Raw genomic sequence first — 12,757 nt, 5'->3', positions numbered from 1 at the left:
TGCTAATCATGCTAGAAACATGCTAGTAACTTGCTATGCATGCTAGCAACATGCTAGTTACTGGTTAATCAGGCTAGCAACATGTTAATCATGCTAGAAACATGCTAGTCACTTGCTATTCATGCTAGCGACATGCTAGTAACCTGCTAATCATGCTAGAAACATGCTAGTAACTTGCTATTCATGCTAGCAACATGCTAGTCACTTGCTAATCATGCTATCAACATGCTAGTAACATGCTAATCATGCCAGCAATATGCTAGTTACAGGCCAATCATGCTAAAAACATGCTAATCATGCTAGAAACATGTTATCAACCTCTATCTAATCTACATTTTCAAACTCCAGACTTTTACAACTGCTTTAAACTTTCAGGCTAGGCTTTCTCAAGCCAACCTAAAGTTTGTCTTGACAAACTTTTTTATCTAGTTTCATATTGAGATCTCTAACATTTGCAGACTTTGAGATACTTGAGGCATTGCTGAAGTCTATGGAAACTTAAGCCAATTTGATCTCTATTTAATCCCATTGCTGTAAAGAAAAAATATCTGAGCAAATACAAAAACGATCCATGTATTAGTTAGTCTTTGTTAAAGAGCATTTCAATCAGAAATGTCAGCATTACTTGCACTGGAGGCGTCAGTTGTAGGAGTCAACAGTGACACATGCTGTGACAGCTCGGGTCATTGGTCGCATACAACAGAGGAAATGGACTGTTTCTCAATCTCAGCGAAAGTTTGAGATTCCATTTGCTGTGACTCATTGGCTCCTAGGTCATGGCTTCATCCCAATTGGCATACTTGTGAAACTATGAAAGTACATCACATCTTATCACAGACCACCATGAAGCTTACTGTTTGCATCTTCATTTCAAGCGTCTACACTGTAAGAAAATAAAAACCTTTGAAATATGTATAATGTCCTGTCAGAATAGTGTTTTCATGGTTTTTCGAACCAGTACATTTTCGTTAATTTTACCGACATTTCCTTCAACCCTAAAACAAAATACAATGCAATGCTTAATTCAGAACACTTGTAAGGAAAGTCCCTTCTTATTAGCACAGCACACTCTGAAGTATTTTTACAGACTTTTCTTAGAGTGTTCATCATTGTTGTTGGTTTTTAAGCAATTCAAAATGTCCAAGTCATTATAAAGGAGTTTGTGGAATTTTTGGTCCCATTTAGAATATCACATTTTAACAGATATTATATGAATTGGGATCGCAGCCATAAATGCATCATTCATCAGCCATGATAGTGTTCACTATAAAGTAATCTTTATGACTTAATATGTTGATTACTTTCAGCGTAAGCTTATCCATGCACATATGACACTGAAATCTACACTATAATTACAAAAATGGATAATGTTACCGATAATTCTCTAAGTTTACAGATCAATACAGAAAATTATTTCATATTAACAGTACACTGGACTGTATATTTACAGAATTTTCATTGTAGTTGGTTAAACCAGGACTCAACAGTGTTTTACTTGCATTTGCGGCTTAAAATATGACTAAAATGTGTGCGAATGCACAATGTATTTTGGAACGTGTGAGTGAATCAAAAATCCCTAAGGTCCTTAAAAAGTATAAAACATCAGTTTTATGAAATATAAGGTTGTAAAAAGTGTAAAGTATCTTAAATAGTGTAACAATATACACATTTCAAAATAAGAGTCCCTGTGTATTTCCGGCTTGTTTACAATTCAAAGTCCTGCATTATCCATTTTTTTTCCTATTATTGGTATTTTGGTTATGCAACAAATTGTGTATTGCATTTAATTAGAAGTAAACTCTCGTAGCTTCTCTCTGTTTGTTCAGTTTTCATTGTGAAGCCTTTTATGTACTCCTTGGGGAAAAAGTAAGCATCAAGCCCTTTTACACACAACATGGGAAGCTTTATTTTTCAGAGGGGAATGTGGCCTGTGTAGGAGTACATGGCCAAGATTTTTACCCTCTGAACTTGGACTTAACTATAGTGACATCCTCGGTGGATTTCCAATTGTTTCTGTTAAACTTTAGATCTCAGGATGTCTCATATTTTGTCTGTAGCAAAAGAGAAATCAAATTAACTGAAGAGAGGCTCTCGGGTGTTTGATGGCATCAGTAGAGATGGAGGGGGAGGCTTTAGTACCGCCGTGCAGATGTTTTCCATTTGAGCTGGGAAACAAATCCTCATTGTTTGGGTCTCACCAGCCCAACAGGCTCAACGTCACTGAGCATTTTTATTACCTGTTTTCATGCTCAACTCATATCCCCAATTATTTACAGATGCTACGGTCTGTCTGGAAATTAGCCTCCGCATGAGGGATATTTCGAGATGTTTGGGCCACAGCTTACGTGTCCGTGGTGAGGAACGACTCTTGCTGCTGGCCTATTCCTGTATGTTACGCTGAGCTCTGGTATGGGTCGCATACTTGGTGTGAAATAGATCTGGCTTTAGTTTTCTGTCCAGATGAGAGGGGCGTGGAGTGTCATGCCAGTCCGTAGTGCATGTAACCAGTGACGAACGCTCTGCCGGTGTAATTACAGCCCTGCCGTCACATGAGAAATTGCTTGCATAGATTCAGAGTTGACGTTGTTGTGATGCACATTAAAGAAACATTTGCTTGTATAAAGAACAGAACCATGATGTTCAAATTGCATACAGCACAATAAATGTTGATATGCTTTGTGATGCATTTTAAATTATCAAAAGACCCAAAAATCTGGAATATATACAGTATATATATTTATAATGTGCTGCTTATTGATAGTAAGGTAGTCGTTGTAGTAGTTATGTTTAGAGTTAATATGGGCTTTGTAATTACAGCTAAACAGCCAAAATGCTATTAATATGCATGCTAATAAGCAGCTAGTTAATAGTGAATAGTGTTCCCTAAATCAACCTAAAGTGTTACCAAATTTGCATATATTTTAGTTCTTTAGTTCTTATTTTACAAAAAAATGTTGGGCCATTTGAAATCAGTTGCTTTCCTGACTGTTTTGATGATTCATTGTCACTTCCTGGATTTAGAACCACATCTAACTTCTCTTTTTGATAGTTTAATATACACTTTAATCCAAATACATTTATAGTGCGTTAATAGAAAAAAAAAAAAATGTTGTGTGCAACCTGGAAATTAAACCTATGACGTTAAGGTTGCTAGAACAGCGCTCTGCACAAAAACATGCTTACTATTACATTCACATTATTCTTAAATACAGGGAAAAGCAACATTTGTGATCAGTTTTAACATTAGATATAGTTTTCTAAAAATTAAAATAATTTGAAGTTTATGACATGTTCACTTCATAAAAGCACAAATGGAATATTTGTATACTATATGGCATAAAAGGCATTCAAATTGTCCAAGCTGAAAAGACAAATAACATCACATTCAGAAAAAAACCCGGTTTAACCAAAAGTGTGTTTGTTTTACAGTTAAGCCTTATATTTATAGTCTTTGCTGATATAATTTAATTTGGAATTAAAAATGATTATTCAAGTGTACCAGAGTTTATATTTCAGGTGCCAGAATGATAATCATCCTACAAAGTGTATATTTTACAGATTATTGTGGTGACTTTCTTGGCCCGGATGAATGAAGTTAGACAGACACATCGTGAGCACTCCAGTTGGCATGACTGTTCACAATGGGGCATAAGATCTGATGCCAAAACAATCTCTCTGCTTATGCATTGTATTTTCTGTGTTCTCCTGCGTGCTGTTCATGTGTTATTTCAACAGGATGTCAGACTCATTAGTATTCATCAAATCCATAGTCAAACCACATTTATATACAAACACACACATACATATACAATAATCAGTAAATGAGAGAGGCACATTAAATGTTACACCGTAGTAAACAGAGTTTCACTTACAGTATACTGGATTTAAGCTTTTAAGATAATTAATTAAATTAAAAATGACTTTTATAATCCCCATTTGAATTTCTTTATTGATAATTTGCTATTAAAAGGTCTTTCTAAGACAGTTTCTCTTATTGTGTATGTATAAATGACAGATCTCTTGCTGGAAGTTTCAGGTCCGATTTTTAGATGTAAATGTTCTTTAAATGAACACCCTAATCGGTTTCTCTGGAGTAGAAGGTAATCAGATCTTTCCTCTTACTTTCTCTTCCTCAAAATCAGGGACTATGTTTCAGTGCTCAGCTTTTAAAAGAAGACATAAAAACCATTAACAGTTAGCTTTCATGTGAAATCCAGTGGCATTATTCACTGACGGATATGTAAGGGTCCATTTGTAGAGGCACATTTGTGCACATCTGGATAGCATATCAGTTTTCCCTCAGCGGAGCTCACAGGAGAGCACACACTGACTGCAGGAATGCGTCCGTGAACTGTGTCCGAGCCAGCCAAGATATTTGAACACACACTCAAGAACCTCAGTAACTTACATACTGTATATGGCTCAGTTTCCCTCTATGGGCTTCTCTGGTCTTGTAAAGTGAATAAGAGTTAGATCACCTGCAGAGACGGGCTGTTTAGGGTTATGATGGGATATGATTATATTATATACAGTGTTGCAAAGTTGTGGACAAACCTTTCTAAATGTGTTGTTCCAGTGGGTCGTATTTTCAACCAAGGTTTCACTTTTTCTGAAGAAAATGTGAATGGTACTTGCCATGTTTAACAGCCTAAACAATTATTTCTGCCCCCTGTGCAGCTATGTATTGGAAATTGATGACTTCCTGTTTTTAGTCTGTTGTTGTTAGAAGTGAAACAGCTGCTTAAGTATTTAGCTATGAACAGCCGAAAGGCTAAAAGTTATGCTTGCTTGAGCAAATATCACAAATAAAGCTCAAACAATAAAAAGGTTTAGGATAAAAACCCTGAAAATACTTGAAAAAATATTTGTCAAACAAGCTTCTATTAAAATCAGTTTAAACTCATTGCATGCACTACTAAGCGAGCATACATCTTCTTTTTGCCTAAAAAAAATATCTGGGTTTTGACTTTGTTTTCCTATTGTTTTCAGACTTGCTGAATGTAATAACTGAAAAGTAGTTTGACCAATAGCATGCAAGCACTGTGCATAATTGACCAATCGTGGCGTAAGGAGGTGGTATCAGAGAACGATCAAAACAATGCAAAAACACATACAAATAATGTAAGAGGACTGCAGAGAGCATGTCAATAGAAAAACAAAGCCAAAATTTTAGGAAATCTAGAAATCCTGGCCATGACAAATGGTCATCCTAACTAAGCTGAAATTATTTGTCTCATGGTCACACGAAATGACTTATTTATCATTAAAAATCTTTCAAATGTTACTCTCAGTGATATAACAAAAACAAATTCTATTATATTTTCAGGAAAAACGGAAAAGACAAGCCGAGATAGAGGACAAAAGAAGACAACTCGATGAATTTGTTCTACAACTTCAACATTTCAAGGTAAAACAAAAACCTCTTCAAAACATCTCTGAAAGTTTGACCTTGCACCACTACAGCAGACTGATCGTTCAAATGTCAGCTTTCAATATGTTTTCCTACATTTACATATCAATGTATTGTGTTCTCCAAAGTTATCTTATAGGGTAATTTCACACAAGAGCTTTGATGTAACACAGAATAAGTTATTTTTGGAGAGCAGCTTGGATTCATTGCATCTCTTGCAGCAGACAAATGCAAATGTCAATCAGAGTGTGTTTTGAAGGTACAGTAAATCCATAGAGAATCTTCACTCCTGAATCGCTGTCTAGAATTGCTATCTGCACTGATGTTGCTCACATACTAGTTGGATGATGGTGGAATCAAATTTGGATTTAGAAATGACTAGAGAAGTAATCTTTGAATTTTTTGTCCTGATGATAATCTTTTTTCTCTCTGCGCGAGTCCGCGTCAGGGGAACATGTCTGAATCAGCTCTAGCAACACAAGAGTGTGTTATCAGATAGCCAGGGGTTTTCCTCATTTACGCACAATTACTCTGTGGTGTTATCACCCGAATTTTATGGCAGTTAGTTTATACAAAAAACACAGCCTTTGGTTTACTCATGAAAGAGATTTTGTCTAGGCCTCAGGAGAGAAAAGAAGCACTTATTCTCAATGACTGCAAAAGATTTGATAACGCTGTAGTACTGTGAGACTTACGTAAAGACCGCCGAGAGACTAAAAGATAACAGCGATCGCTTATATTCCAGCACACAACAGCACTGACGTTAGCTATAGCTAATCATATGCACAAATTCTGGGCGATCTTATTGTGAATGTGTACACTGTAAAAAAAATTCCGTAAAATTTACGGTAAAAAACCGGCAGCTGTGGTTGCCGGAATTTTACCGTAAAAAATACGGTAGCAACATTTTAGGTTTTACGGTTTTAACTTAAATTTACAGTTAAATACCATAATTTCATTAACTGATATAATGTTAATATACCAACCTATTGAAGTACTGAAATCTGTTTTGTACCTTTGTAATACACTGATAACCACCAAATGCAGGTGGTGATGAGAACGTCACATGATGAACCAAAGCCCATCACAAGCAGCTTTTAAATAATAACATATATAGAAGGTGCACAGTGTCATTCACACAAATGCTAAACACCATCATGGTAACACACATGAAACTGAAATAATGCAATAAACATTCATTTAACAACATTAGGTGTAATACACAACCCTAATATACAAAACTGATAAGAAAAAATTAAGAAGAAACATAGTTATTTCAACAAAAAAACATCAAATTTGAAATGTAACGCAGGGAATTCTGGGAATGTCAATTTACGGTTATTCACTGTAAATTATACAGCATTTTTCACTTCCAAAAACGGTATACTACCGTAAAATGTATGTCCAATACATGTAATGTCCAATACAGTTTTTCACCGTATATAGTAGGGGAATTTACCGTTAACCATTTAACAGGTTTTTACTGTAGCATTTTTACAGTCTTTTACCGTTAAATTCACGGTCATTTTTTACAGTGTACCGTAATGAAAAGGAAGTGAATGTTTTTTCAAAGGGCTGAATTTAAAGTGAGGATTTGACTAAAAAGAGCAGCATATCCAGGAAAAGAGATGTTTGTTTAGTAGTGGGTGTAATGGGCTTCTGAAGCAAGTTCTCATCGGAAAGTACAGCTGCAATGCCTGTGATGTCTGTCTAGATGTTATGAGTACCAACAGAAAATTTGTATCTCAGTTTATTTTCTCATAAAGGGATGAAATACAATGTGAGATTCTAAACATAAAGTCAAAAAAATGTATGCTGTGCAAATGCTAAACAAAACTCAATTATTTATGATTTTTAAATAAAGGACAACAGTCGGGTTCCAGAAATAAAAATCCTATTCATTTTCTCAATCAACATCTTTAAGTATTTCTCCATCATTTTACATTTGATTAGGTCATTTGCAGTGTTTAATGGGATTGTGATTCTTTCCTGTTAATGTGCACAGTCTTGTACCGTTTTGTATGTCTTTTTGTTTCATTTTTAAATATTTTAAATGGAAAAAAATACTTATGAATCCTGATAGTAGCTATTATGTAATTTTATAATATACAAGCAACCATTACGGCAAAATAATCCCACAGGGTGCTCGAAATGAGACTTTGTGCCTCCCAGAAGAGGTTTATTTTCCAATAATGACTGGCTGACCATATGATCACACTCATGACATGACTGCATTACCAAATAAATGAAGCTGACAGAGCTATGTATATGAAACTGGTGCCTCACGTGTATAGTATAATGCTATATATTATATGTCTGATGGCAGAATGCCACGATTGGCCGATTACAATCAAGTATCCCAGAGAGCCATGCAATAAAATGTAAAACAGCTTTTTATTAGTGCTGTCAAATGATTAATCGCGATTAATCGCATCCAAAATAAAAGTTTTTGTTTACATAATATATGTGTGTACTCTGTTTATTTATTATGCATATATAAATACACACACATACAGTATATATTTTGAAAATATTTACATGTATATACATTTATATATTTATATTATTATATTTTATATAAATATATTTATTATATAAACATAACATATTTTTCTTAAATATATACATGCATGTGTTTGCATTTATATACACATAATAAATATACACAGTTCACACACATATATTATGTAAACCAAAACTTTTATTTTGGATGTGATTAATCGCGATTAATCGTTTGACAGCACTAGTTTTTATAAACAAACTTCTAAGAATATAATGCAATTGTCAGGCTATGAAAATCTGAAGTCTGAAAATGCTTGTTTGAAAGTGCGTTTAAAACAATCTTCAAAGCACTACCTTGAGTCTTTTGAAGCCAAACATGTGGGTAGTCTTGTAATCCAAGACAATTCTACTGCATACCTTCAGCAGCTTGTGAAACAGTCCTGAGTTCCTGCGGTTGACCTTCGTGATGACTAGGCGTAAGGGGTCTTGAGAGACCTCATAGCTCACATAGCTCACGCAGAGTCGGTTCGGCCACAGCTGGAGACTTCCTTAACAGCTGTTCATGTTGGACAAGTTATAAATGTATTCAAGTTTAGCATACATGAGAATGTGGCAACATGTGACATTTATATTCTGAACTTAAATGTCAAACAATGCACATATAAAGGTTTTTCTGTGGTAAGCCACAATCCACACAATAATGAGCTGACTAAAGTATAAACTAAGTCCAGTTTTAGGTTCAGCTTGTAGATTTAGGCTACATTCACCAAGCAGCAGAGTACTTTGGAGCGTTAAATACAGTTTACAGTGAAATATGGATTGACAGCCGCATTCTGTAACTGAATTGGCCTAAAATTTGTGTGTTGTTGTTTTTTTCATGTGAGGTTTTGCAAACTCACAGAAATGGAGATTTTAGATCCAGTTGTCTTCCACAGAGCTCTAGCCACCAGTTTTGTGGTCTACAGGTTGCACTGCTAAAACTGCTTAAACCACAGATGGTTTGCTGATTTTCTTTGGTTTAGCACGTCTCATAGCCTCACAAGCACATCCGAACCCCTTTAAACTACCCAGGCTCACTGGAAATATGTGCCTCCCTCTACCTACTTTTCTGAGAAACTCAAAAAACGTACCTATAGAGCTCTGGAGGTTGACGTCACGCACTCTAAACTCCACCATTTTGGCAGGCAATCAGGAGAGCGCTAGAGCATTGGTATCGACAGTTGTACAACAATAATTTAAAACCAGACTATTTAGACCTTACAAACCTTACTATTTCAACATGGTGGACAGCTGCTGTGCGCCAGGATGCCAGAACAGGCAGGGGAAAGCTAGGGTTGCCAACCATCCCGTATTAGCCGGGAGTCCGGGACGTCCCGTACGTGACCTCCCTTGGCCTGTTTCTTGCCCCCTCACACAGTATTCATTAAGTAAATCAGAAAATCCTGAACATAACTGTTTGAGGAAGTCTGCAGAATCCTCTGCTGGCTGGTCGCTCCTGCTTTACAAATTAAGCGGCGCTCACGCTAACGCCAATTCCATCCGTGTTTTGACTTCGGTAAATCAGTTTTGGCAAATACAAACTACGTTATTATTTTTCATGAGTCCAACATCCTGCCGTGCAAGAAAACTTCCGTTTAATGCCGACTTTAAGTAAGCTTCTTAACCTTGTAGTCTATCTTATTCGTAAAAGACACAAAATGACCAATAAAAAAAGTGTCAAGCACCAAAATCAGCCCATATTAAAGTGACAACATAGCAGGTTGAATATTCATCAAAAAATTAGATTGCGTCCGTTTGTACCCTTCCAGGCTTTTGTAGGCTTTTAAAGAGTCTCTGGAGTAATGTTAGGAGGGAAAGTTGATGAGGTAGTTGTAGATATCAGGATACTGCAGGTCAGGAAATCTATCCGTTCTTTTATTCATAGGCTACACGTTAAAAGCACCACGGGGGCATTATAGGGAGAATGTATTGTTTAAATTTCCTGAAAAAAAGGACATAATTTGAAAAATAAAACTTTGTTTCTTATCAAAAGTAACAATATATAAAACTGGAAGTTTCCAATGAAGTGTCCGCTCGTCCAGTGGTTAAAAAAATTCTGTATTTGTTCGGTACACATGTACGATATGAATACGTGTACCGTTACATCCCTATGATCTGTTATGTTTAATCTATTAAGTTTTGCTATGTACAGGTCTATGTATTTTGAATTAAAGTGCGTAGTGAACTCTGTTGCCTTGAAACTCATGCTTCGCTCCCGGCTGTCCCTGCCTGCCAGTATGGTGGTGTAAACAGAATGGGTCACGTGACGTCCGGAGCTCTATATGTACGAATAGCTGCAGTTTCCAGTTGAAATGAAAACTAAATGCAGTAAAACTCAGACAACTTTTATTTCTTTTTTACACAAATTACGATTTGCAGGGTCAGCGTTTCGATTAAGAAAGCCTAATTTTCACACAATTTCTTGAGCATTATTATGTTATGACTTCAAAACAATTTTAAGATACTGCAAGATTTGAAAACGGATACTTTTTAACATTAGCGTCCCAAAAGTAGGTTTGTTCAGTAGCTCACGCAATACGGCGTTGCACGAATACCGTGAAACTGCGGTTCAACAAAACAGCTGAAGCCTGCGTAGAAGGAAGTTAAAATAGCACAGCTGCATCAGAAAATGCATTTTTGAACACGTATTGAACATGTGTCTGAGTGCCACTCACTGGACATTTCCATTGAAACTGCCTTTAAAACTAGCTTTGTCAGACTTAGAGACCAGCTAATGCTTTAAATGCTTAAAAAATATTTTTGAAGCTGTTGCTGGTTAGTTAAGAATTGATGGATGAACTCCCACCTCACTTGGGATCATTCATTGGATTATGTGGTTTCAACTATAATAAAAATGTTCTGTTGTTTTGGATGCCACTTGTAAGCAACTGCCTTTTTCAAGACAGCTAAAAGCCTTCAAAATGCTGATGTATTTTGTCACAGAATGAAATGTCAAACTATCTTGATCTTGTGTTCACCCTCCAGGCATTTAACCAAAAATCCATTGACTTCAGGATAATTGAACCGCAAGTGCTAAAATGCTAACTCATTTCCAGGTTTTAGGACTCATTTCTGCAGCACTCTATTGTCACTCTGGTTACAGGCATTATTCACAGCTGTCATGAGAACAGAAAAGCCGATTGTCTCCTGCAAACTGTATTATGTACATGATTACTCAAGACTCACACCTCTTGCAGTACTAATACATTTGTCAATCCCATACACCTGTGTGAAGAACACCTAAAAAATAACATCTGATCTAGATCAATGACCTGACCGTAGAAATTGTTTCTGTCTTATAGTCTAAAGCCATGAGGGAAAGATGGCTTCTGCAGGGGACACCAGCGGTGCCACAAGAGGAAGACGAAGGTCGGAGAAAACAGGTTGAGCAAGATGAACTTCACATCAAGACACTGGAAAATGCCATTCACAGGTACAGTAATGTATTTCTGATGAAAAATAACACAGTGTTTACTGAACACTTTCCACTGATCTCATGTTAGAAAATAAGGGATGTTTTGGGGTTATATGTTTATTTCCTGCAACAGCATCCATTAAGCAACCACTGTCCCAAACACTGGAGTCATTTCCTCCAGACTTCAGTGGGATCTGTATTTCTGCTCAGCTTTGCTTTTAATTATGAGAACTTCAAAGCTGCTCCCTTCAAGCTCATCTGGTAGACGTATTTGAACCTCTGCAGATGCCATTTTAAGGTTCCTCATATGGGATGCATTGCCAAACCAATGCGTGTTTCAGTCGATTGCTCTGCAGCAGGATATTTGGACAATCACACAGCACTCTTGCTTCGAAAAACAAGATGTTGTGACTAGAAAACCACTTAAATCATACACATGATACTAACGCTGGCTGTAGTGTAGGTTAATCAACTGATATGCTTGAAGGTAATCACAAGCAAAATTGAAACACATTGAGAATTTGATATACAGTCTAATAGAACGCTATGCATAGACAAATAACGGATGCACATAATCATAAAGGTGACTAACTAGTGAGGTCTGATGAAACATTGATATTGGCTTGAGAAAGCCTGTCCAGAAAGTTTGAAATAGATGTAATATCTTGAAGTGTTAAGATAGATAGATAGATAGATAGATAGATAGATAGATAGATAGATGATAGATAGATAGATAGATAGGTGTTTTTAACTTACTGCTTGCATGATTTAGGCTAGCATGTAGCTAGAAGCAATCAAAATCAACAAAAGAGCAATGATACGCAAGTGCTATAACAAGTCTCAGTTAGCTTAACGTAGTACATGTAGCAATGGTGACGGGGCAGAGGAGACTCGCTCAGAAATCTCTCTGTCTGGACGCTGGGAGGAATGAAGTGATAGAAACGCCTCTTGATAGATAGATAGGAAATAGATAGATAGATAGATAGATAGATAGATAGATAGATGATAGATAGATAGATAGATAGGTGTTTTTAACTTACTGCTTGCATGATTTAGGCTAGCATGTAGCTAGAAGCAATCAAAATCAACAAAAGAGCAATGATACGCAAGTGCTATAACAAGTCTCAGTTAGCTTAACGTAGTACATGTAGCAATGGTGACGGGGCAGAGGAGACTCGCTCAGAAATCTCTCTGTCTGGACGCTGGGAGGAATGAAGTGATAGAAACGCCTCTGTGGCAGGAGTATGGAGACTGAGGGAGTGGCTGCTGGCTATTTCTGTACCCTGCAGAAATAGGGTACATAAAAAAGAATGACGTCTTTCTGTATATGTTACTAAAGAAATAGTTAATAGTTATAATTAAGAAATAGTTAATCAAAAAATGAAAAGTTT

At 36.4% G+C, this 12,757-nt stretch overlaps 1 protein-coding gene across 3 annotated transcripts in view; it reads left to right on the top strand.

Annotated features, from left to right (window-relative positions):
* LOC107702598 (paralemmin-2-like) overlaps positions 1-12,757 on the top strand; it is a 100,445-nt gene that overhangs the window by 21,700 nt on the left and 65,988 nt on the right. For all 3 annotated transcript variants that reach the window (XM_016504968.1, XM_016504967.1, XM_016504971.1), the window contains 2 exons: positions 5,327-5,407; positions 11,254-11,384. In XM_016504968.1, the coding sequence (XP_016360454.1) occupies positions 5,327-5,407; positions 11,254-11,384 (212 nt within the window). The remainder of the gene's footprint in view (positions 1-5,326; positions 5,408-11,253; positions 11,385-12,757) is intronic.

This window comes from Sinocyclocheilus anshuiensis, unplaced genomic scaffold, assembly GCF_001515605.1.
Source record: "Sinocyclocheilus anshuiensis isolate Anshui unplaced genomic scaffold, SAMN03320099.WGS_v1.1 scaffold210, whole genome shotgun sequence".
Classification (NCBI taxonomy): Eukaryota; Metazoa; Chordata; class Actinopteri; order Cypriniformes; family Cyprinidae; genus Sinocyclocheilus; species Sinocyclocheilus anshuiensis.
This window is presented reverse-complemented; position numbering and strand designations above follow the sequence as displayed.